At 41.0% G+C, this 26,934-nt stretch overlaps 2 protein-coding genes across 2 annotated transcripts; both read right to left on the minus strand.

The window, feature by feature from the left end:
* Window positions 1–4,450: 4,450 nt before the first annotated feature.
* Window positions 4,451–6,518, minus strand: LOC111915602 (zinc finger BED domain-containing protein RICESLEEPER 2-like). Its single transcript, XM_023911246.2, has 6 exons — window positions 6,283–6,518; window positions 6,031–6,040; window positions 5,759–5,901; window positions 5,200–5,670; window positions 5,033–5,126; window positions 4,451–4,957 (listed from the first exon to the last, which is right to left on the minus strand). The coding sequence occupies exons 1-6, from the start codon at window positions 6,516–6,518 to the stop codon at window positions 4,451–4,453; spliced, it is 1,461 nt and encodes a 486-aa protein (XP_023767014.2).
* Window positions 6,519–13,668: 7,150 nt separating this feature from the next.
* Window positions 13,669–19,885, minus strand: LOC128127911 (zinc finger BED domain-containing protein RICESLEEPER 2-like). The gene is made up of 8 exons (XM_052766648.1): window positions 19,650–19,885; window positions 19,398–19,407; window positions 19,126–19,268; window positions 18,567–19,037; window positions 18,400–18,493; window positions 18,208–18,325; window positions 17,872–18,108; window positions 13,669–14,009 (listed from the first exon to the last, which is right to left on the minus strand). The coding sequence occupies exons 1-8, from the start codon at window positions 19,883–19,885 to the stop codon at window positions 13,669–13,671; spliced, it is 1,650 nt and encodes a 549-aa protein (XP_052622608.1).
* Between the last annotated feature and the right edge of the window lie 7,049 nt (window positions 19,886–26,934).

Consider the following 26,934-nt stretch of genomic DNA (forward strand, 5'->3'; position numbering starts at 1 on the left):
AGTGGCTTATTTGTTAGGAATATCTAAGGGAGAGTCTAACCTATATATTTTAAGGGTATGTTTGGGTAAAAAGGACCGAGTTTGTTAATTATTTGGAATAGGGGGTGGTTTTAAATATTTTAAATTGAAGTTTCTAAAATGAGAGGAAAGCTTACCCTGCATATATGCGACGAATTAACTCGGATAAAAAAAACATTTCTTCATCGACTGGTTTAAACGAACCGAATTTAAGAGTGCAAGGAACGATTAATGTTGGTAACAAAGGACTTATTGCAGTAGTAGAAAGCGGTGGTAGCAGGATTCAAAAAGGATGTAGGTGGTGATTGGTGGCGGTGGTGGCACCAGATGCATGGCTCTGATGGAGCTGAGATAGCAGCCTGCTGCCTCCATTCCCTTCGTCTGCCGACAATGAAAGGAGGTTGTGTAAAGCACCGGATGATTCGAGAGCTGTAGCTCTGACAGCAACATCAATGTTGAGTGGTGGTGGCTTGCGTCGGCAGTGAATGGCAGTGGGTTGTAGCTTTGTTGCCCGGTTTTTTCGTGTTCGACTGTTCACGACTAGGAAATGAGAAGGGAAGCAACAATCGCAAAAGGGAAGGAAACATTGGACCTCAGTGAAGGTTGATGGTAGTGGACTAGTGGTGGCAGTGGGTTGCTCCGGTAGCTTCACTGCCTCATGTTTCTTGCTGTCCGGCGGAGAGAGGATAAGGAGGGTGGCGGAAAGAAAGGTTGAACTCAGGGGGATAGGTTTGGCATTGTTATGGTCGACCAATAGTGGCCAGAGAGCACTCACACCGGTGGGTGTTCTTCAAACGAGAGTAATGAGAGAGAGAATTAGAGAGAGGGATTATTAAAGAGAGAGTGAGTATAAGAGAGAGAGTGGGTATAAGAGATAGGGAAAAAGGCATATGTGTATTGGAAGTAATAAAACAAAAACAAAATGAAATGAGATGTTGACTTGTCATAATCAAAGGCTGTGTAACATCCCTGAATAGCAAGAGTACAGTTGAAGGGCTAAAATAGTAAAATGGGAAGGAGCGACTCGGCGAGTCCACGAGTGGACTCGGCGAGTAGGATCGCGACTCTAGTCGCGTGTTAAGTGACCAACTCAACGAGTAGCATGGGTGGACTCGGCGAGTTGGTGCTGAGTGGAGAAAACCCTAAATCTGGAGGTTGAGCCCTATATAAAGAACATTATGTCTCCTCCCCAGCCTCCTTATCATCCCTTGAGTTCCAGGTGCCCTAATTTCATGAGGAAACCCCATTGTTGAGTGAATTAGAGCTTGGAGAAGGATATTTGGTGCTTTAAGCTTGAAGATTGGAGGCTTGTATCAGGAAGCATGGGGGAAACAGCAATCTATAGTTGTTTGGGCTCATTCCAAGGGTAAGGAACCATTTCCTTAAGCTATTTTCTTCATGGGTTCATGTGTGGTGGTTGGTATGGCATCTAAAGTGAGATAGAAGCTTGGATCTAAGGATGCTACTTCAGATCTAAGCTTGTGATGGTCCTATATGTCATAAAGTCCCTGTTGATGAGTGTTTGAAGGAGCTATTTTGTCCCAAACCCTAGCCCTAGAGTGTTAAGTGCCTACATCTCCTTGGATTCACGTAAAGTTTGCCACTTTACGTGATGGATGGCCTTAGGAAGGGTAGATCTATGGTTTGGATCATCTGCATGGCTTGGAAAGCCTCTGTATGGATTCAGACCCGGTGGTACTCGGCGAGTCACATGGGTGGACTCGGCGAGTTGCTTGAAGATAGGCTGGAACTCGACGAGTTGGAAGAACAACTCGGCGAGTTGGATGAAGATGGCCTGGAACTCGGCGAGTTGGAAGAACAACTCGGCGAGTAGGTTGAGGATAGCCGTAGACTCGACGAGTCTGTTTTTGGACTCGGCGAGTCTTGTCAAAGAGTCCCAATCTTTTCTGGTTGAGCCGTGAATCGGTGAGTCAAGGGGTGACTTGGTGAGTTGTGTGCGAGTGGACTCAGAGTTGTTGAACTCGGCGAGTCTCGGGGTGATTTGGCGAGTTGGGTCGCGGATTGAAGGAAATGCTGAGCATGGGGACTCGGCGAGTCATCGGGTTGACTCGGCGAGTAGAGTCAGTCAGGGGTTGACTTTGACCTTGTCTTTGACCAAGGATTGACCAGTTGATTTCCATGGGCATTTTGGTAATTGTTGAATATTGTTTTGAGTTCAGTGCCTTGGTATTTGTCCAGTGGTGGAGACCATATCAGTGATCGGAGCAGCTTGGGTTATCTGTTCAGTCGGCAGTTTCGAGGTGAGTTATCCTCACTATATCAACAGGGTCTAAGGCACCAAGGCCGGCCCTTTATCGGATTGAGATCCGGGTATTTGTTGTATGTTATTGCTTTGATATGTTGCATCCTGGTAGCTAGGGTGGTATATGTTAGAGACCTGGTTGAGATCGGTATCCTGAGATGTAGGGTGATGTTATGCTAGTGACCGGTTAGGTCGATATCCTGGTTAGGATGATGATATGTTATGTGATCTGTTGATCGATTTGTTGACTGTGAATTGTTATATGATTGTATGTTTATGTGCACATGGCTGTTTGGACTGGAGTTGGGTTGAGGCGGGTCCTGCTTTGTGCTGTAGGCCAAGATACCCAGGGCGGACTGGTTGTCCCGAAGGCCCAGCGAGCGGTCCGGATAGGCTGTAGGCCCCAAGAGGGTGGACCAGACGTGTCGAGGCTCGGAGAGTGGACCAGGCCGACTGAAGGCCCGGTGCGGGCGGACCAGTCATACTGTAGACTCAGAGAGTGGACCAGGTGGATTGAAGGCCAGGTGCGGGCGGACCAATCACACTGCAGACTCGATGAATGTGGCTAGATTCGGAGAGTGGACGAGGTAGATTGAACGCCCGGTGCGGGCGGACCAATCATACTGCAGACTCGAGGTATAATGCTAGACTCGGAGGGTGGACCAGGTGGACTGTTGGCCGGTGCGGCGGACCATTCACACAGTAGACCCGAAGTGAATGGCTGTTCTGTGATCGTATATGATATGGCATGTTATGCGTGTATGGTATATGTGGTTGGTATTTTAGGGATATCTCACTAAGCTTTCGGGCTTACAGTTGTGGTTTAATGTTTTTCAGGTTCTTCAGGAGACCGTGGCAAGGCGAAGGCGTGATCGTACCGCTCCTCATGTTTATGTTGTGAAGTGATTCTGGGAATACTCTAAATAAATTGTATTGAAAACCTTTTTGTAATAATTTAATGAAATCGGGTTGTTTTTTGAAAAGTTTAAATTGGTTGAAATTTTTCGGTCGTTACAGGGTGCAGGTATGCTTTTTTTTTTCCACTCAGAAGACGCCTCGATTTATGTTACATCCGTTACGGGGCTTGTAAAAACATTTCGAAAGTGCTCGTAAAACCATTTCCGATATACAGATCTCCATGAAACAATGTTCGAAGTTCACGTCAATCGGGTCCGATTCGTCAGTTTTCGTGAATATGATTTTGGTTTGGGATAAAAGTACCGGAATTAGGGGTGTAAATGAGCCGAGCCGAGCCCGAACATATCTAAGCTCGGCTCGTATAAATATATGTTGGCTCAAGCTCGAGCTCAGCTCGTTTCGAGCCCAATTTCAAAGCTCGTGCTCGGCTCATAGGAAAAATAAGAAGCTCGAGCTCGGCTCAGGCTCGGGCTCGACTCATTTTGTTTGTCACACGAGCCTAAATGAGCTTAGGCTCGACTCGTGCTCGTTTATGGTTTTTGGGCTTGTTTAAATTTTTATCATATATTCAAGGGAATAATCCAAATTCTAACTTCAAAACATACATTCTTAGATTCTCCATTTGCATTGATTTAATGTCTAAAATATAACGAAATATAAAAACATAAAGAGTAAAAACTCAAATTACAAAAATAGTAGTTAAATTCCTAATTACTGAACGACTAGAAATATACAAATCTTCCTTTATGCAACTTCACTCCTCAGATACACAAAACATGCAAAATTTATAAAGGAATCATTTTTTGAAATATTTTTCAGATTAAGAATTTGTTGTTTAACACATCTAATTACCTTCAATTACTCTGTGTTCACCTCAGGCACTAAGACATCAATAGGAAACTCCTCCTTCTACAAAATAAAAAGGTTCACAATTAATAATTTCAATTATTAAAATAACAATTATAATGTGGTTTTGATTTTTTCAAATATACCTTTAATTTTTTCTTGACTCCATGAACTTGCCTAATCCAATCTCCTCCGCAAATCAACATTTGTACCGTGTCGGACCTCAATGAAGCTCGATATGGATCAATAACTCTACCCCCATCACTAAAAGTTGTTTCAGATGCAACAGTAGAAATCGCGATTGCAAGTACATCTCTAGCCATCAATGACAAAACACGATACTTTAACTTGTGCACATTCTGCCACTCTAAAGCATTAAATGATTCCATTCATGTTTGTCCTTTCTTAAACACCTTCTTCTAAATACATATCAAGCTCTGACTTTTCTAGTCTCTCCAAATGTACAATCTTTATGAACTCTCCAAACGCCTCCCATCCAAATCCAAGTGATGTACCTTCATTCAACCCTAAAGCATTTATTTCATGTTCGCTTCCATGTGCTGTAGATTCCCTAACTAATGTATCATGCATCTCTAAATACTCTAAATACATTTCATAAAGTGCATTCTTCACTTCTTTAATGTTCTCGTCTGAATTTTGATAAAATGATGGAAAACAAAACGCAACCAACTTCATCTTGAACCGTGGATCTAACATAAAAGCTATTGCCATTACAAGGTGGCACTCACCCCAAAAATTGTCAAACTTTTCCTTCATTTTCTTCACCATATCACAAATAAAATCATTTGCAAATAAAGAACCTTTATCAAGAGTTTGCTTCACTCTAAACACTTCAATTAGATATAAATTAACAGTAGGATAATCACTGCCCGAGATGATATTCATGTACACCTAAACATAATCGTTGGATTTAGTCAACAAAAAAAATCATTTATTTAAAAAATATTATGCATATTAAACACAAACCTTAAAAACCTTCAAAATTTCACATACGCTTTGAACATTTTCCAAGTCTTCGTTAGTTGGCAAGTGATGGAAATGTGGTTCATACTCTGCATACCTGAGAAAACCACAATTAAAGTGTTAGTGAATATGAACATGTGTTAAAAACTTTAAGGTATATTTGATTATACCTTGGGAAAGCATCTTTGAACTTTAAAGCCATGCACAACATATTATAGGTTGAATACCATCGTGTTGGAACATCAAGCATTAACTTCCAATCACGCATTTGCATTTGATGTGCAGCCTTTGAAAAATTTAGACGTCTACCCTCCGAATTGTTAATATACTTTATACCCTCACCAACATCATCGATGATATGATCAATTATTGCAAGACCATCTTTTACTAGAAGATTCAATATATGTGCACAACACCGTATATGAAACAATCTACCACCACATGAAAGTTTTCTTACACGCGAAAAAGTTTCTTTCAATCTTCTTAAAGCTTTGTCATTATAAGTTGCGTTGTCAACTGAGATGGTGAAAATCTTATCTTTAATTTCCCACTCTTGCAAACACTTGTAAATACCATCAGCAATATCAACAACAGTACGAGGAGGAGGAACATGTACAAAACTTAATACACGTTTCTGTAATCTATAGAAAAACATTGAGATATAAATTAAAATATGATAGAAAGAAAAAGATAAATAATTAAATATTAAAATGGAGCAAGTTGTTAAACCTCCAATTATGATCTACAAAGTGTGCAGTAATAACCATATAGTCAATTTTCTGATGCGAGGACTTCCAACAATCAGTTGTTAAACTGATTTTAGAGGCAGCTTTTGTAAGGGCTTTGTTAGGTCCCAAATCTGTGGGATCTATCTAATGATCAATCAAATGCAATAGAAAGGAAGAAGAAGAAGATTAAACAACCAAGCTTGTATACAATTCAACTATGAAATGTCGGATACACCTTGGATTGACCGAAAACCTACTGGAAGCGACACCTACCTCTGACAACCTGACAACAATATATAGTAACACACATTAGACCGAAAAAAGGTTTTCAGTCAAAGCCTGACCGAAAACCTACCTAGACTGAAAACTCAAACAAACACAAAAGATGTCCAAAACACATTAATAACAACCCTAATCCATCCATGCATTAATGCCTAGCCCAAACCAAATATATAGGCCCTTCAGTCTCCCCCTTGGTTTAGGGCTAGCATGAAGTAGTCTTTATCGACCACCAGCACATCTAACCGTCCCATAGCTCCATTCCATATTTCCTTCTCAATAATTAATGCCACCATTGAAGTGTAATCCTTAGCAGTAGGCTCACAAATATCTTCAGCCACCTTGATCTGATGAATAGAAAGCTCATGGATATCCCTCCTTCCAAACTGTAGCAGATCCCTCTTGTCATAAAGAAAAATACACCCATGCTTGAGTTTGATGACAACAGCAGCTGTGGATTCATCAAACACCCAGTATTCCATAGATTGTAGAGATCCATCTGGATGGTTCTAAAGGATAGGAATCTGCTTTACTTGATTGGTTGCGGGCCACAGATCGAAGAGGCTGATTGGTTTTAGGATATATGACATTGGGGTAAATCTTGATGACAGATGATGTTGTCTTCATAGTGGGAAAGCCCTTGCCACTTGACCTTCTAAAAACAACCTGAATTGTGTTGCTTTGGGTTCATTTGTTGGTTTTGAAAACGGGGATTTAGACAATTTCGTAAGTTCAACCATGGTCCAAGAATTGAAATCATGAGCATCTTTATACAATTCAGAATTTCCACTCTTCCTTCTTACGATCCATATTTTCAGAGGGTCATGGAGTCCCCATGAGATGATCCCAGACCTATCACCATAAGTGTCTCTGAAGCGATTTTCTCCAAGGTCCGTAAGGGTGATCTTTGGTTGATCCATGGGAGCATTCTTATCCGAGTTCTTCTTGAACAAAACTTGACCCTTCTCAGCAGACTTGTCTAGTTTAGCATGTTTTGCCGCCACGACGTTTGGAGCCTGTGCTGGTTCTTTGTCGAAACGATCGACAATTCTGGTTGTTCTTGTAGGAGTTGGAATAATGGGAGCGTCTTCATTAGGAAGATAAATTTTGGGCTCAATGACAGATGATTTGAATTTGTCACCAAATTCTTCTTCCAGCTTCTTTCTCAACTCATAATAATTGGCGGTCAATAAACCAAAATGTGTCTAAAGATAGGTGATTTGCTTTGTTTTCTGAGCATTTTCTTTAATAAGATCAGCAACATGAGTATTGAGCTTGATGTTCTCAGTTTGAAGATCTGCAACTTTGATATCAAGCTCGATGTTCTTCTGGCTCAGTACACCAATCTCCTTTCTCAAATCAGGCACTAAGATGTCATCATGTCCAGATATATTCTCCTCAAAGGATATACCTTTTCCACGTGAGGAGTGTGTTCGACTTAAATTCTGAGCCAAATGCATGGCAAGCCTTTCATAGGCAACATCATGATAAGGCCTTGGAGGAGACGAACTCAAGCCAACAGATGAGCCACCAACTTCATGAATCGATCTGGGGCATTCCTGAATGGGCACGGATGAAGAAGGGGCAGAAATTGTGAGTGGAGGAGTCTCTGTGGTTTGAGTTAGGTTAGGAGAAATAACTTCCACCCTTGGATCAGTTCTTCGTCTGTTCATCGGGGGCTGGGAGGTCAGGTCTGTTTGGGCTTCACTCACAATTGGCTCAGATGTAGAAATCACCCTTTCAAAGGTAGGAATCCCTGAATAGGTGTCCATTTGAATTGAAGAATCAGCCGCTTGAACGGGAACAGGAGGCTCAACTTCTTAATTGTCAACATTTTTCCTTATCTCTGGTGTTGGATTGGCACCATTATTGATATCATTGAAGATGTCATCGAGATCTTCATTTGACAAGGTGTACTCAGGTCCAGTGAAGTGTACAACAATATTATCTTTGTCATAGCCGGAAAGATCAACTCTTTCATTCTCTTCTCCTTCCTCAGTTTCGGTGAATTCTTCTATGGAACCTTCACCAAAATTACTTTGAACTGTCACATTTGTAAAATTATGCTCCTCAGCCACAATGGCAGTTAGAGCAGTAGCAGTTTCTTCCTCATGGTCTGCAACGTCGATTATATCATCATTTATATTTTCATAATCTGATGATGCATGATCAGTTGAAGTCTGCTCAGGTGACCCATAGGATTCAGAAGAGTCAGTCAGCTCGACAAATTTTCCAAATTTTTTGAAAGGTTACTTTCCTTGGAACACGATTTTCCCTTTTTGATTTTGCTTCATTAGACTTATTGTGTTTGGTCCAAAAGCCTTCATGTCAAGAATCTCACTCGTCTTGGCAAGGTCTGGAAAAAGGCAGTTGAGAAAGATCTGGATGAACCGAGGGTAAAGCAGGAATTGGTCCTTCGCCTTCTTTTTGTGATTAGTGAGCATTTCTTCTAAGATAAATCTTGAGAAGTTGAAGTCGATTCCTGCTGCCAGTGCAATAATAGCTTGAGTATTTCTTGAAGAGATCTCATCCGCTCCACCCTTACGCCCTAATATATAGTTAACAAACACATGAGCCAGAAACCTCCAGTATGGAGATAGCAGCTTCTTGAGGGTCAGTGGGAAAACGCCTTCATATCCCATCTTTTCAAGGTACTCATCAACAACTCGCAGATCAATGTTGGTAGGATAAGTAGCCTTGGCATCAAACTTCAATGTGTCTCTGATAAACTGCTTAGTGATGACAATTTTACATCCTTTGACAGTTGCTTCGATTGTCTGCGCTCCGTTGTTTTCATTTTTGATGCTAGCTGATCTCCAGAACTTATTGATTAAATCCAAGTAGATTCTGAGGTTCCAAGTGGGTGCTGAGAAAATGCAGCATTCACGAAACCTGAACATCATTGACTTGAATTCACTGTGCGCCATAGGAGGATCATCAAGCAAAATGGAAACATTGTGACTTTCTGCAACCTTGAAACTTGCCATTTTATCTTTGATGTTTTGAGGTCAATTGAACAAAAGAACACAACGAAGTTTTGAGACTTAGAGAGAAAAAGGAGGTTTTCGGTATTCTGTGAGAGAAAAAGGAACCAAAAACTGATTCTGTTTTCCTTTATATACCCGGTTCAAGATCCGATCCATACCCGGATCCCAAACCCAATTTCCAAACACTAATGGGCTGCAATTTTTTATTTAAAAATAAATGGTCCAATACCCAAAACTTTATTAAAAATAATACTCTTTGAGGATTAATTCAGAAAAATAAAATAAAATGAAATAAAATTTCCTAAGATTTATAAATCCTAAAAATTAAAAATAGAATAAAATAAAATTTTAAATAAAATTTTAAATGCTTAAATTTTAATTCAAATCTAAAATTAAGTCTTTAAATAAAATTAATAATTTTGGTGATTTTGGGATCATAGTTGTTAGACAATCATTTGCCATTTATAAGTACCTCTCCTTTCATGAATAGATCTGGTCGATCACCAGTATTGTGGTCCACTTAAGCATGAAAAATTATGACAAATTATGGACCTGTTATAGACGACAAGACAAGTTGATCCTATGTTCCTAGATAAACTTCCTAAGGACCATTCATCTGACGATGACCAAGGATATTGTTGTCCACCTAAGTTGAGCAGCGGATCTACAAAAAATCTATAATGGTTCAATTTTAAGTGTACTAGAACGTGTTTCCTGCTTCCTGATATACCCTAATAATCAAGACCTTCGAAGATACTCCTTACTTTAGGTGAGCAGACAATTATCAAGAGAGAGGATAGATTTATAATATACATTATTAATTAGAGAGTTAAAGGGATTGAGAATTAGAAGGTTGAATATGCTGTGAAGCAGGTCCAATTACGAATCACGCAAAGGAGACATCATATGGCTAACAGACAAGAAGAATAGCATATATAAGATTCACAGAGACAGAGTTGCATATATATTGCAGTCCAGGTCGGATTTTTCGATCACACAGAGGAGGCAACATATGACTAACGGTAAGAATGAAAGAAAAAAAATTTCTACAGACCTAATTTATTGGAATTCCCCAGTCGCCCCATCAATACCAGAATTAAGGACAGAGTCTGTACATCGAGGAAAAGTTAAAACCATAGTTCTAGATACGGGTTCTATTAATGTGACTGGTGGATTCTCATGTGTATCTCCCTGCTCAACCTACCCAAGCATCATGTTGTCAGGCTAAACAAAACTATCTAGGTCAAGAGTTATTAAGTCATTTAATTCCTTAAGTTCAACTGCACCTAGTCAAGTCCATTAAACTTTTCGTGCCTACCAGCGCATCGAACACAGAGCCTAGACAATCCAACTTTTGTACAATACACAGATTCAGATTTCTTGTTATCACTTGTTGATATCACTTCCCACATGATCACTTTAAAGACATATTTTTGATTTTTTATTTTTTTTGGATTTTAACATTTTCTAATTTTTGTTTGGTTTTTGTTTATTTCTCCCCCTAAATTTGTTCATGGGTGAGAATGAAATTAAAATGCGCAAATTTAGACTATCCTAGACAAAAATTAATCCTCGACGCATATCATTTCCAAAAAATTGACCAGCACATCGAATTGAGCTTTGTTGAACGGCTTGGTGAACATGTCCGCCACATTATTAGCAGTGGGGACCTGTTCTAGCCGAATGAGCGAGCGCTCATAACCATCTCGGATAAAGTGCACTTTTATATCGATGTGCTTGGTCTTTGAGTGCTGGACCAGATTTTTAGCAGTTTGGATCACAGCCTCATTATCACAAAATATAGGGGTTTCTTGAAAATTCAAATCATAGTCCAACAGTTGATGTTGGATCCATATAACTTGAGAACAACATCCAGACGTTCTGACATACTCCACTTCTGTTGTTGAGGTTGAGACGGTATGTTGCTTCTTGCACTGCCATGAGACTAGTCTATCTCCCAAAAATTGGCATCCTCGCACCCGCCATAGTTGCTGTCTGCAAAAGCATAAAGGTGAAATTCGGGATTTTTCGGATACCAAAGACCCAGTTTTGGGCAACCTTTGAGGTACCGAAAATCCGTTTAACAGCAATAAGATGAGAAAGTTTATGATTAGCCTGGTAGGTGCGTATTAACAGACCGCAAACATTATGTCTGGGCGACTAGCAGTCAGATACATGAGCGACCCAATCATTGATCGATAGTACGTCTGATCTATGGATTTGCCTTCAAGAGTAGGAGCCAGTAAAGGTCTCTCCGCCATGGGTGTAAGAGCAGGTTTCATATCTCAGAACCCAAAATTCTCTAGCATATCATCACATACTTTGCTTGGAGAATAAGGATTCCGGTTAAATATTGTTTGACCTGAAGCCCCAAAAACGTGGTCATCTCCCCAAGCGAACTCATCTCGAACCGCTTCTTCATCATGTCTTCGAATTCTTTCCAAAGTTGTTGGCTTGTCGACCCGAATATAATGTTGTCCACATAGATTTGAATAAGAATTTGATCCGGACCGACATGTTTGATAAATAAGGTCTGATCAATGGTGCCTTGGGAATAGTCGTGATCGAGCAAATGTTGAGTTAGGGTAGCATACCAAGCTCTAGGAGCTTGATGCAGCCCATACAAAGCTTTGTCTAACTTGTAGACATGGTTAGAAAGCTTTGAGTTAACGAAACCGGGAGGTTGGTCAACATAGATCTCCTCTTTGACCTTGCCATACAAGAAAGCCGTCTTGACGTCCATCTGGTATACGGTGAAGTTCATATAGGAAGCATATGCGAGGAAGATACGAATAGCCTCCAAGCGCGCCACCGGAGCATAAACCTCCATATAGTCAAGACCCTCAATTTGCTGAAACCCAAAAACCACTAATCTCGCCTTGTTATGCACAATGACACCCGAGTCGTCTTGCTTGTTCCAAAAGACCCATCTGGTATCAAGAGATTTCTTTCCTTTGGGAAGCTCCACCAACTTCCAAACCCCAAGCTTCTCGAATTGATTAAGTTCGTCATGTATGGCGTCAACCCAGCTGGGCTCATTTAGAGCCATTTCAACATTTTTGGGCTCTTTCTGAGAAATAAAGCAGGAGTAGAGACACGTATTTACATTTGCACACTGACTTCGCGTTTGAACACCGTCGCCCAGCTGGCCAATGACGTTCATTATAGGATGGTCGCGTTGAATGCGAGCAGGGATCTCGCGGCTAATGTCGTTGATAGAGACTAGAAGATTATGGATGTTAACCTCTCCTTCATTTGCTGAATGATCCATGGTATATGAACTAGGTTCATTTGTCGGATCTACTACAAACTCATCAATGATTCTTTCCGGAAAGAGAAGTTCCATCAGATTTAAAGTTACAGTAGAAGTCTCTTGGTTCATGAACTCTCTTTCCACCGGAGTTAGAGGAGTAGCATTAGCATCAGGAGAAGGTTGTTAAGGGGAGGACTCAAAAGAATCAGTTTGAACAGAAGGCACCGCCGGAGGATCAGAAGAAACCAATGGTGGTCTGTAGACAACTTCTTCCTCTTCGTCTTTAATAATGATTTTCGAACAAGACGTAGACCCTGCTTGATTATCTGACGACACATTGAATGATTTGAAAAGAGATGTGTAATTAAATAGCCAATATGGACCCACTCTAGCGTCTGTCTCATTCTCTTCATGTAACATCCATGAAATTTACGCCAAATTTAAACTTTTAATGTGAACAATACAACAAAATAGTAATTGTGTTGACAAAAAAATTCCAAATCATTTATCATCAGAGTGTCCCAAAACAGATCATAAGGATGAGGAGCGGTACGGTGACGTCTTCGCCTTCCCTCGATTTCATGAAGTACCTGGAACTTTATGCTTGTATAATCCAAAGAGGGTCCAGATCTGAAGTCACAACTTCAGATCTAGCCCATAGATTGCCATACCAACTTGATACCCTTATAAAATCCTAAAACTCATTAAAAGATAAGGTCTAGACTGAAACAATTGAGGGTAATAGTTTAATACCTTCCCAAGAGATGTCAACAGAAGTAGAATTCGGATCTCCTCCCAGCTCCTTGCCTCAATCACTTGTTTCCCCAAACTCCTACACCAAAATCTTCTCTCAAAGCTTCAACACACAATGGGCACACACACACACGAGTTAGGGATGCAAAGGGGATGCAAAGGAACTGAAAGAGGCTTGAGCTTCTTTAAATAGGGGTGCAAACACCGGGAATTAGGGTTTCACTTTCCATCTCCTACTCGCCGAGTCCCACAAAGGACTCGCCGAGTAGATCACTTAATTCGCGATCCAACCCGCTGCTACTCGACGAGTAGGGCAACCAACTCGTCGAGTAGGGCCAAAACCCAAAAATATTTTATTTAAAGTATTACCTGAGAGTCGGGGCATTACACTTCAAGCCAACGAACATCGAAAGACTCCACAATCTGTTTTGTCCTCTTGTGATAAACCTTGTATGCAGTACAAGCAGCATATCTAACAAAATAGTAGTCATCGGCTTTTGCATTGAATGTGGGGTTGGATTCCAAGTGGGGAAGAGTGCAAGGGAAGCCAAATACTCTAAAATGGCTGACAGATGGCTTGTGTCCGTATAGAATTTTGTACGGTGTTTTCATTTTGGCTTTGTTGATCAGCACGCGATTCTAAACGTAGCACGCCATGTTAATCGTCTCTGCCCAAAAGAACACAGGAAGTTTGGAGTCACACAGCATCGTCCTTGCGGCGTCTTTAAGAGTTCGATTTCTCCGTTCGGCAACACCGTTTTGTTGTGGTGTGTGAACAACACTGAATTGACGCACAATCCCTTTCCCAGTGCAAAAGTGGTCATGAACAGCGTTCTTGAACTCTGTTCCATTGTCAGTACGCATCGCTTTCACTCGGTTGTTAGTCGGATTCTCTATCATCACAATGAAATTCTTGATGAGGTCAGCGATCCCAACTTTGTTGGACAGAAAGGAAACCCAAGTGAAATGACAGAAGTCGTCTATCACAATGTAACACCGTAAAAAAATTTAAACAATTTTTCACATTTTCAAAACATGTTTCCATTCATAATCATTATAAAAATATCAGTGTATCACATCTTAATTCATAAAGCATATCCCAAGATCAAGGTACATATAAAACTCCGCGTGTGTGTACGAATCATGCCGGCGCTTTCCCACGATCGTCACTAGTACCTGAAACACATAACACAAACACTGTAAGCATAAATTCTTAGTGAGTTCCCCAAAATACCACATATAACACATATTAGCCACTCGAGGCTATAACTCTGTGGGCCCTTGGGCCCTACCTCTGTAGACCATCTGGTCCTAGCTCTGTGGACCTTCCGATCCTAACTCTGATATACACACAGCATAAATCACATAGAAATAATGCAGTGCAACATATCACATAGATAGCATACAAGATACTTTATCACATAACTCTGGTTACCTACTCAAGGTGAAGTATAGTGAGAAGACTCACCTCTGATACTCGGAAGACCGCGTACTCTGAAATACTGCACTAGCCTTCGCCTAATCACCTAAATAATTACTCTAATTGATACACTTCTAAAGCCTAGGCTAATCCTCCTCTATAATTCCTCTAAGAAGGGTAAAAGACCATTCTACCCTTCTAATGGATCATAAGACCAATCATTGACCAAACTCTAAAAGTCAACAAAGTCAATTCCAATCAACGGTCAACTTTGACCAGACTCGTCGAGTTCACACGAGTGACTCGGCGAGTTCATGCGGGTTCTCTGAATCCTTTTAAACCTCTCAGACACGACGAGTCCCCTCTCCACTCGTCGAGTTACTCGGCAACTAATCGCAGGGCAACCCGGACTTGACTCGTCGAGTTTACTATGAACTCGGCGAGTTTCTCCCATGACAACACTCATCTGACCTTTTGAGGTCAGACCTGTTCCTCCAATCCATAGATCTAGCTTCCCTATAGCCCATAATCTTGTAAAGGTCGAATCTTGGGCACTCATGCGAGGTTCTCTATGCTCATTTAGGTGAAATCCTTCATTTCATGACAACCCTAGATCATTACTCCAAGGGGAAGGCATAAAGCCGAATGGAAGGGACCCTCTGGACCTCTTAGGGTCCAGATCTATGAATCATTCCACCATGGGACCTGTCTTACTCTAGATCCAAGCTAAATAAAGCATGAAGAAACCCTAGATTCAAATATAATAACAAAATACGAAAATAGACTCAAATAGATACCTCAAAGATGAAGATTCAAGCTGAAAGCTCTTTAGAATGAAGTCCTCTTGCCCCCTTCTTGTTGGACACCCTTCCTCCTTAGCTAAATCACACCCAAAATGAACAAAGGAGCTCTAATTCTCTCACAACACGCTCAAGATCGAAAGGGATACTCTCTCTGGACAGGTAGCCGCAAATGGAGGCTTTAAAGCCCTTTAAATAGGGCTTAGACCCGGGGGATTAGGGTTTCAACCTACAGCGCGGACTCGCTGAATCCGCCTTAGCGACTCGTCGAGTCCCCTTATTTATCCAGTCAGCAAGTCGTGACCCTACTCGACGAGTCTACGCATCAACTCGTCGAGTCTCTCCTTAAACTTCCAAAATAAATGAGAAATTATAATAGCTAGAAATCCGGATGTTACAATTCTCCCCCACAAGAATCAGACTTCGTCTTCGAAGTCTCACTCTGCAAAAAAAAACTCTGGATGCTGCTCACGTATCTCTAGCTCCGGCTCCCAAGTCAGCTCGGACCGTCTCCGATGCTACAACTGAACCTGAACTAGCAGCACCTCCTTGTTCCTCAAAACCTTAATCCTCCGATCCACTATCGTCACTGGTTTCTCGACATAATTCAAGCTCGCATCTACCTGAATATCCTCTAATGGCACCACTGCCGACTCGTCGACTATACATTTCCTTAACTGAGATACGTGAAAGGTGTCATGAATCTGCCCCAACACCGTGAGTAGCTCTAACCGATAAGCTACCCGGCCGACCCTCGCGGTCACCCAAAATGGACCGATATACCGGGGCCCTAGCTCGCCCCTCTTCCTGAATCGGATCACTCCTTTCCAAGGATATACCTTCAGGAGCACAAAATCTCCGACCTAAAACTCGAGCTCGGACCTTCTCCTGTCCGCATAACTCTTCTGGTGACTCTGAGTTGTCAGCCACCTCTGTCTGACCTACTGTATCTGCTCAGTCGTCTGAAGTACTATCTCTGTACTACCCATCACGCGTTGCCCTACCGCACCCCATCAAATGGGAGCCCGACACCTCCTCCCATACAACAACTCAAAGGGTGGCATACCAATGCTCGAATGATGGCTGTTGTTATAGGAAAACTCAGCCAAGGGTAGATACGTACTCCAACTCCCTCCGAAATCCAAAACATACGCCTGAAGCATGTCCTCGAGCGTTTGAATCGTCCTCTCACTCTGCCCATCTGTCTGTGGGTGGTAGGCGGTACTAAAATGCAACCTCGTGCCCAATTCCTCATGGAATTTCTTCCAAAATCTGGAAGTGAAACGCAGATCTCGATCTGATACTATCGGGATCGGTACTCCATGTCGTGATACCATCTCTCTCACATACAACTCTGCCAGCCTCTCCGCAGAAGAGCCCTCACTGATTGCAAGGAAATGAGTGCTCTTCGTTAACCGGTCAACAATTACCCAAATCGCGTCGACACCCCTTGCAGTCCTCGGAAATTTGGTGATAAAATCCATAGAGAATTGTTCCCACTTCCACTGGGGAACCTCGAGTGGCTGTGACAAGCCATGCGGATGCTGATGCTCGACTTTAACCCTGCAACAGGTCAAGCACCTCTCAACAAACCATGCGACATCCCTCTTCATACATGGCCACCGATACTCTCTCTTCAGGTGCAAATACATCTTAGTATCCCCGGGATGTATCGAGAACCTTCATCGGTGAGCCTCCTCCATCAGAATGGTACGTGCCTTGCCCACAAATGTCACCCAAATCCGACCCTGGAAGGTCAAAAGCCCTCGGCTATCGGTGATGAACTCCGATACCTGTCCGATAATCCGCTCTCTCTTGCGGTTCTCTAGTCTCACGGCCTCAATCTGGGCCCCTCGGATGGTGTCCAACACCGCAGTCATCACTGTCAATCTCATACAAACGTCTCGTATCGGGGTGCTTTCCGCCCTACGGCTCAGGGCATCAGCTACAACATTAGCCTTTCCCGGGTGGTACAGGATCTCGTAATCGTAATCCTTTACCACATCCAACCATCTCCTCTAGTGCATACTCAGATTGGGCTGATCCATCAAATACTTCAAGCTCTTTTGGTCCATGTATATGGTACACCAAACTCCATACAGATAGTGACGCCAGATCTTGAGGGCGAACACTACTGCCCCTAGCTCCAGATCATGGGTGGGATACCTCGTCTCATGAGGCTTTAGCTGCCTCGATGTATACGCTATCACATGCCCTTCTACATAAGCACCGCTTCCAGCCCCGATACCGATGCGTCGTAATATACCACGAAATCTTCCATTCCCTCCGAAAGAGCTAACACCGGGGCTTCGCATAATCTCTGGCGAAGCGTCTCGAAGGAGGCCTGCTGCTCTGGCCCCCATGAAAAAGCAACACCCTTCCGGGTCAATCTGGTGAGTGGCACGGCGATGTTGGATAAATCCTTTATAAATCTCCGATAATAGCCTGCCAACCCTAAGAAACTCTTGATCTCGGTGGGGGATCTCAGCACCTCCCACCTCATCACTGCCTCAATTTTAGCCGAATCAACCAATATCCCATTCTGGTTAACGAGGTGCCCCAGGAACTAGACCACTTTAAAGCATTAAATGATTCCATTCATGTTTGTCCTTTCTTAAACACCTTCTTCTAAATACATATCAAGCTCTGACTTTTCTAGTCTCTCCAAATGTACAATCTTTATGAACTCTCCAAACGCCTCCCATCCAAATCCAAGTGATGTACCTTCATTCAACCCTAAAGCATTTATTTCATGTTCGCTTCCATGTGCTGTAGATTCCCTAACTAATGTATCATGCATCTCTAAATACTCTAAATACATTTCATAAAGTGCATTCTTCACTTCTTTAATGTTCTCGTCTGAATTTTGATAAAATGATGGAAAACAAAACGCAACCAACTTCATCTTGAACCGTGGATCTAACATAAAAGCTATTGCCATTACAAGGTGGCACTTACCCCAAAAATTGTCAAACTTTTCCTTCATTTTCTTCACCATATCACAAATAAAATCATTTTCAATTAGATATAAATTAACAGTAGGATAATCACTGCCCGAGATGATATTCATGTACACCTAAACATAATCGTTGGATTTAGTCAACAAAAAAATCATTTATTTAAAAAATATTATGCATATTAAACACAAACCTTAAAAACCTTCAAAATTTCACATACGCTTTGAACATTTTCCAAGTCTTCGTTAGTTGGCAAGTGATGGAAATGTGGTTCATACTCTGCATACCTGAGAAAACCACAATTAAAGTGTTAGTGAATATGAACATGTGTTAAAAACTTTAAGGTATATTTGATTATACCTTGGGAAAGCATCTTTGAACTTTAAAGCCATGCACAACATATTATAGGTTGAATTCCATCGTGTTGGAACATCAAGCATTAACTTCCAATCACGCATTTGCATTTGATGTGCAGCCTTTGAAAAATTTAGACGTCTACCCTCCGAATTGTTAATATACTTTATACCCTCACCAACATCATCGATGATATGATCAATTATTGCAAGACCATCTTTTACTAGAAGATTCAATATATGTGCACAACACCGTATATGAAACAATCTACCACCACATGAAAGTTTTCTTACACGCGAAAAAGTTTCTTTCAATCTTCTTAAAGCTTTGTCATTATAAGTTGCGTTGTCAACTGAGATGGTGAAAATCTTATCTTTAATTTCCCACTCTTGCAAACACTTGTAAATACCATCAGCAATATCAACAACAGTACGAGGAGGAGGAACATGTACAAAACTTAATACACGTTTCTGTAATCTATAGAAAAACGTTGAGATATAAATTAAAATATGATAGAAAGAAAAAGATAAATAATTAAATATTAAAATGGAGCAAGTTGTTAAACCTCCAATTATGATCTACAAAGTGTGCAGTAATAACCATATAGTCAATTTTCTGATGCGAGGACTTCCAACAATCAGTTGTTAAACTGATTTTAGAGGCAGCTTTTGTAAGGGCTTTGTTAGGTCCCAAATCTGTGGGATCTATCTAATGATCAATCAAATGCAATAGAAAGGAAGAAGAAGAAGATTAAACAACCAAGCTTGTATACAATTCAACTATGAAATGTCGGATACACCTTGGATTGACCGAAAACCTACTGGAAGCGACACCTACCTCTGACAACCTGACAACAATATATAGTAACACACATTAGACCGAAAAAAGGTTTTCAGTCAAAGCCTGACCGAAAACCTACCTAGACTGAAAACTCAAACAAACACAAAAGATGTCCAAAACACATTAATAACAACCCTAATCCATCCATGCATTAATGCCTAGGCCAAACCAAATATATAGGCCCTTCAGTCTCCCCCTTGGTTTAGGGCTAGCATGAAGTAGTCTTTATCGACCACCAGCACATCTAACCGTCCCATAGCTCCATTCCATATTTCCTTCTCAATAATTAATGCCACCATTGAAGTGTAATCCTTAGCAGTAGGCTCACAAATATCTTCAGCCACCTTGATCTGATGAATAGAAAGCTCATGGATATCCCTCCTTCCAAACTGTAGCAGATCCCTCTTGTCATAAAGAAAAATACACCCATGCTTGAGTTTGATGACAACAGCAGCTGTGGATTCATCAAACACCCAGTATTCCATAGATTGTAGAGATCCATCTGGATGGTTCTAAAGGATAGGAATCTGCTTTACTTGATTGGTTGCGGGCCACAGATCGAAGAGGCTGATTGGTTTTAGGATATATGACATTGGGGTAAATCTTGATGACAGATGATGTTGTCTTCATAGTGGGAAAGCCCTTGCCACTTGACCTTCTAAAAACAACCTGAATTGTGTTGCTTTGGGTTCATTTGTTGGATTTGAAAACGGGGATTTAGACAATTTCGTAAGTTCAACCATGGTCCAAGAATTGAAATCATGAGCATCTTTATACAATTCAGAATTTCCACTCTTCCTTCTTACGATCCATATTTTCAGAGGGTCATGGAGTCCCCATGAGATGATCCCAGACCTATCACCATAAGTGTCTCTGAAGCGATTTTCTCCAAGGTCCGTAAGGGTGATCTTTGGTTGATCCGTGGGAGCATTCTTATCCGAGTTCTTCTTGAACAAAACTTGACCCTTCTCAGCAGACTTGTCTAGTTTAGCATGTTTTGCCGCCACGACGTTTGGAGCCTGTGCTGGTTCTTTGTCGAAACGATCGACAATTCTGGTTGTTCTTGTAGGAGTTGGAATAATGGGAGCATCTTCATTAGGAAGATATATTTTGGGCTCAATGACAGATGATTTGAATTTGTCACCAAATTCTTCTTCCAGCTTCTTTCTCAACTCATAATAATTGGCGGTCAATAAACCAAAATGTGTCTAAAGATAGGTGATTTGCTTTGTTTTCTGAGCATTTTCTTTAATAAGATCAGCAACATGAGTATTGAGCTTGATGTTCTCAGTTTGAAGATCTGCAACTTTGATATCAAGCTCGATGTTCTTCTGGCTCAGTACACCAATCTCCTTTCTCAAATCAGGCACTAAGATGTCATCATCTCCAGATATATTCTCCTCAAAGGATATACCTTTTCCACGTGAGGAGTGTGTTCGACTTAAATTCTGAGCCAAATGCATGGCAAGCCTTTCATAGGCAACATCATGATAAGGCCTTGGAGGAGACGAACTCAAGCCAACAGATGAGCCACCAACTTCATGAATCGATCTAGGGCATTCCTGAATGGGCACGGATGAAGAAGGGGCAGAAATTGTGAGTGGAGGAGTCTCTGTGGTTTGAGTTAGGTTAGGAGAAATAACTTCCACCCTTGGATCAGTTCTTCGTCTGTTCATCGGGGTCTGGGAGGTCAGGTCTGTTTGGGCTTCACTCACAATTGGCTCAGATGTAGAAATCACCCTTTCAAAGGTAGGAATCCCTGAATAGGTGTCCATTTGAATTGAAGAATCAGCCGCTTGAACGGGAACAGGAGGCTCAACTTCTTAATTGTCAACATTTTTCCTTATCTCTGGTGTTGGATTGGCACCATTATTGATATCATTGAAGATGTCATCGAGATCTTCATTTGACAAGGTGTACTCAGGTCCAGTGAAGTGTACAACAATATTATCTTTGTCATAGCCGGACAGATCAACTCTTTCATTCTCTTCTCCTTCCTCAGTTTCGGTGAATTCTTCTATGGAACCTTCACCAAAATTACTTTGAACTGTCACATTTGTAAAATTATGCTCCTCAGCCACAATGGCACTTAGAGCAGTAGCAGTTTCTTCCTCATGGTCTGAAACGTCGATTATATCATCATTTATATTTTCATAATCTGATGATGCATGATCAGTTGAAGTCTGCTCAGGTGACCCATAAGATTCAGAAGAGTCAGTCAGCTCGACAAATTTTCCAAATTTTTTGAAAGGTTACTTTCCTTGGAACACGATTTTCCCTTTTTGATTTTGCTTCATTAGACTTATTGTGTTTGGTCCAAAAGCCTTCATGTCAAGAATCTCACCCGTCTTGGCAAGGTCTGGAAAAAGGCAGTTGAGAAAGATCTGGATGAACCGAGGGTAAAGCAGGAATTGGTCCTTCGCCTTCTTTTTGTGATTAGTGACCATTTCTTCTAAGATAAATCTTGAGAAGTTGAAGTCGATTCCTGCTGCCAGTGCAATAATAGCTTGAGTATTTCTTGAAGAGATCTCATCCGCTCCACCCTTACGCCCTAATATATAGTTAACAAACACATGAGCCAGAAACCTCCAGTATGGAGGTAGCAGCTTCTTGAGGGTCAGTGGGAAAACGCCTTCATATCCCATCTTTTCAAGGTACTCATCAACAACTCGCAGATCAATGTTGGTAGGATAAGTAGCCTTGGCATCAAACTTCAATGTGTCTCTGATAAACTGCTTAGTGATGACAATTTTACATCCTTTGACAGTTGCTTCGATTGTCTGCGCTCCGTTGTTTTCATTTCTGATGCTAGCTGATCTCCAGAACTTATTGATTAAATCCAAGTAGATTCTGAGGTTCCAAGTGAGTGCTAAGAAAATGCAGCATTCACGAAACCTGAACATCATTGACTGGAATTCACTGTGCGCCATAGGAGGATCATCAAGCAAAATGGAAACATTGTGACTTTCTGCAACCTTGAAACTTGCCATTTTATCTTTGATGTTTTGAGGTCAATTGAACAAAAGAACACAACGAAGTTTCGAGACTTAGAGAGAAAAAGGAGGTTTTCGGTATTCTGTGAGAGAAAAAGGAACCAAAAACTGATTCTGTTTTCCTTTATATACCCGGTTCAAGATCCGATCCATACCCGGATCCCAAACCCAATTTCCAAACACTAATGGGCTGCAATTTTTTATTTAAAAATAAATGGTCCAATACCCAAAACTTTATTAAAAATAATACTCTTTGAGGATTAATTCAGAAAAATAAAATAAAATGAAATAAAATTTCCTAAGATTTATAAATCCTAAAAATTAAAAATAGAATAAAATAAAATTTTAAATAAAATTTTAAATGCTAAAATTTTAATTCAAATCTAAAATTAAGTCTTTAAATAAAATTAATAATTTTGGTGATTTTGGGATCATAGTTGTTAGACAATCATTTGCCATTTATAAGTACCTCTCCTTTCATGAATAGATCTGGTCGATCACCAGTATTGTGGTCCACTTAAGCATGAAAAATTATGACAAATTATGGACCTGTTATAGACGACAAGACAAGTTGATCCTATGTTCCTAGATAAACTTCCTAAGGACCATTCATCTGACGATGACCAAGGATATTGTTGTCCACCTAAGTTGAGCAGCGGATCTACAAAAAATCTATAATGGTTCAATTTTAAGTGTACTAGAACGTGTTTCCTGCTTCCTGATATACCCTAATAATCAAGACCTTCGAAGATACTCCTTACTTTAGGTGAGCAGACAATTATCAAGAGAGAGGATAGATTTATAATATACATTATTAATTAGAGAGTTAAAGGGATTGAGAATTAGAAGGTTGAATATGCTGTGAAGCAGGTCCAATTACGAATCACGCAAAGGAGACATCATATGGCTAACAGACAAGAAGAATAGCATATATAAGATTCACAGAGACAGAGTTGCATATATATTGCAGTCCAGGTCGGATCTTTCGATCACACAGAGGAGGCAACATATGACTAACGGTAAGAATGAAAGAAAAAAAATTTCTACAGACCTAATTTATTGGAATTCCCCAGTCGCCCCATCAATACCAGAATTAAGGACAGAGTCTGTACATCGAGGAAAAGTTAAAACCATAGTTCTAGATACGGGTTCTATTAATGTGACTGGTGGATTCTCATGTGTATCTCCCTGCTCAACCTACCCAAGCATCATGTTGTCAGGCTAAACAAAACTATCTAGGTCAAGAGTTATTAAGTCATTTAATTCCTTAAGTTCAACTGCACCTAGTCAAGTCCATTAAACTTTTCGTGCCTACCAGCGCATCGAACACAGAGCCTAGACAATCCAACTTTTGTACAATACACAGATTCAGATTTCTTGTTATCACTTGTTGATATCACTTCCCACATGATCACTTTAAAGACATATTTTTGATTTTTTATTTTTTTTGGATTTTAACATTTTCTAATTTTTGTTTGGTTTTTGTTTATTTCTCCCCCTAAATTTGTTCATGGGTGAGAATGAAATTAAAATGCGCAAATTTAGACTATCCTAGACAAAAATTAATCCTCGACGCATATCATTTCCAAAAAATTGACCAGCACATCGAATTGAGCTTTGTTGAACGGCTTGGTGAACATGTCCGCCACATTATTAGCAGTGGGGACCTGTTCTAGCCGAATGAGCGAGCGCTCATAACCATCTCGGATAAAGTGCACTTTTATATCGATGTGCTTGGTCTTTGAGTGCTGGACCAGATTTTTAGCAGTTTGGATCACAGCCTCATTATCACAAAATATAGGGGTTTCTTGAAAATTCAAATCATAGTCCAACAGTTGATGTTGGATCCATATAACTTGAGAACAACATCCAGACGTTCTGACATACTCCACTTCTGTTGTTGAGGTTGAGACGGTATGTTGCTTCTTGCACTGCCATGAGACTAGTCTATCTCCCAAAAATTGGCATCCTCGCACCCGCCATAGTTGCTGTCTGCAAAAGCATAAAGGTGAAATTCGGGATTTTTCGGATACCAAAGACCCAGTTTTGGGCAACCTTTGAGGTACCGAAAATCCGTTTAACAGCAATAAGATGAGAAAGTTTATGATTAGCCTGGTAGGTGCGTATTAACAGACCGCAAACATTATGTCTGGGCGACTAGCAGTCAGATACATGAGCGACCCAATCATTGATCGATAGTACGTCTGATCTATGGATTTGCCTTCAAGAGCAGGAGCCAGTAAAGGTCTCTCCGCCATGGGTGTAAGAGCAGGTTTCATATCTCAGAACCCAAAATTCTCTAGCATATCATCACATACTTTGCTTGGAGAATAAGGATTCCGGTTAAATATTGTTTGACCTGAAGCCCCAAAAACGTGGTCATCTCCCCAAGCGAACTCATCTCGAACCGCTTCTTCATCATGTCTTCGAATTCTTTCCAAAGTTGTTGGCTTGTCAACCCGAATATAATGTTGTCCACATAGATTTGAATAAGAATTTGATCCGGACCGACATGTTTGATAAATAAGGTCTGATCAATGGTGCCTTGGGAATAGTCGTGATCGAGCAAATGTTGAGTTAGGGTAGCATACCAAGCTCTAGGAGCTTGATGCAGCCCATACAAAGCTTTGTCTAACTTGTAGACATGGTTAGAAAGCTTTGAGTTAACGAAACCGGAAGGTTGGTCAACATAGATCTCCTCTTTGACCTTGCCATACAAGAAAGCCGTCTTGACGTCCATCTGGTATACGGTGAAGTTCATATAGGAAGCATATGCGAGGAAGATACGAATAGCCTCCAAGCACGCCACCGGAGCATAAACCTCCATATAGTCAAGACCCTCAATTTGCTGAAACCCAAAAACCACTAATCTCGCCTTGTTATGCACAATGACACCCGAGTCGTCTTGCTTGTTCCAAAAGACCCATCTGGTATCAAGAGATTTCTTTCCTTTGGGAAGCTCCACCAACTTCCAAACCCCAAGCTTCTCGAATTGATTAAGTTCGTCATGTATGGCGTCAACCCAGCTGGGCTCATTTAGAGCCATTTCAACATTTTTGGGCTCTTTCTGAGAAATAAAGCAGGAGTAGAGACACGTATTTACATTTGCACACTGACTTCGCGTTTGAACACCGTCGCCCAGCTGGCCAATGACGTTCATTATAGGATGGTCGCGTTGAATGCGAGCAGGGATCTCGCGGCTAATGTCGTTGATAGAGACTAGAAGATTATGGATGTTAACCTCTCCTTCATTTGCTGAATGATCCATGGTATATGAACTAGGTTCATTTGTCGGATCTACTACAAACTCATCAATGATTCTTTCCGGAAAGAGAAGTTCCATCAGATTTAAAGTTACAGTAGAAGTCTCTTGGTTCATGAACTCTCTTTCCACCGGAGTTAGAGGAGTAGCATTAGCATCAGGAGAAGGTTGTTAAGGGGAGGACTCAAAAGAATCAGTTTGAACAGAAGGCACCGCCGGAGGATCAGAAGAAACCAATGGTGGTCTGTAGACAACTTCTTCCTCTTCGTCTTTAATAATGATTTTCGAACAAGACGTAGACCCTGCTTGATTATCTGACGACACATTGAATGATTTGAAAAGAGATGTGTAATTAAATAGCCAATATGGACCCACTCTAGCGTCTGTCTCATTCTCTTCATGTAACATCCATGAAATTTACGCCAAATTTAAACTTTTAATGTGAACAATACAACAAAATAGTAATTGTGTTTACAAAAAAATTCCAAATCATTTATCATCAGAGTGTCCCAAAACAGATCATAAGGATGAGGAGCGGTACGGTGACGTCTTCGCCTTCCCTCGATTTCATGAAGTACCTGGAACTTTATGCTTGTATAATCCAAAGAGGGTCCAGATCTGAAGTCACAACTTCAGATCTAGCCCATAGATTGCCATACCAACTTGATACCCTTATAAAATCCTAAAACTCATTAAAAGATAAGGTCTAGACTGAAACAATTGAGGGTAATAGTTTAATACCTTCCCAAGAGATGTCAACAGAAGTAGAATTCGGATCTCCTCCCAGCTCCTTGCCTCAATCACTTGTTTCCCCAAACTCCTACACCAAAATCTTCTCTCAAAGCTTCAACACACAATGGGCACACACACACACGAGTTAGGGATGCAAAGGGGATGCAAAGGAACTGAAAGAGGCTTGAGCTTCTTTAAATAGGGGTGCAAACACCGGGAATTAGGGTTTCACTTTCCATCTCCTACTCGCCGAGTCCCACAAAGGACTCGCCGAGTAGATCACTTAATTCGCGATCCAACCCGCTGCTACTCGACGAGTAGGGCAACCAACTCGTCGAGTAGGGCCAAAACCCAAAAATATTTTATTTAAAGTATTACCTGAGAGTCGGGGCATTACACTTCAAGCCAACGAACATCGAAAGACTCCACAATCTGTTTTGTCCTCTTGTGATAAACCTTGTATGCAGTACAAGCAGCATATCTAACAAAATAGTAGTCATCGGCTTTTGCATTGAATGTGGGGTTGGATTCCAAGTGGGGAAGAGTG

The sequence above is a fragment of the Lactuca sativa genome, chromosome 8, assembly GCF_002870075.4.
Source record: "Lactuca sativa cultivar Salinas chromosome 8, Lsat_Salinas_v11, whole genome shotgun sequence".
Classification (NCBI taxonomy): Eukaryota; Viridiplantae; Streptophyta; class Magnoliopsida; order Asterales; family Asteraceae; genus Lactuca; species Lactuca sativa.

Excerpts from the sequence above, each read along its gene's own strand:
- LOC111915602 (XM_023911246.2), bottom strand. The coding sequence starts at position 6,518 with ATGGAATACTGGGTGTTTGATGAATCCACAGCTGCTGTTGTCATCAAA. Across the intron at positions 5,671-5,758 it reads TTTGTAGATCATAATTGGAG|ATTACAGAAACGTGTATTAA; the intron begins GTTTAACAACTT and ends GTTTTTCTATAG. Across the intron at positions 5,127-5,199 it reads TTCAAAGATGCTTTCCCAAG|GTATGCAGAGTATGAACCAC; the intron begins GTATAATCAAAT and ends TGGTTTTCTCAG.
- LOC128127911 (XM_052766648.1), bottom strand. The coding sequence starts at position 19,885 with ATGGAATACTGGGTGTTTGATGAATCCACAGCTGCTGTTGTCATCAAA. Across the intron at positions 18,494-18,566 it reads TTCAAAGATGCTTTCCCAAG|GTATGCAGAGTATGAACCAC; the intron begins GTATAATCAAAT and ends TGGTTTTCTCAG. Across the intron at positions 18,326-18,399 it reads AAATTTTGAAGGTTTTTAAG|GTGTACATGAATATCATCTC; the intron begins GTTTGTGTTTAA and ends GATTATGTTTAG.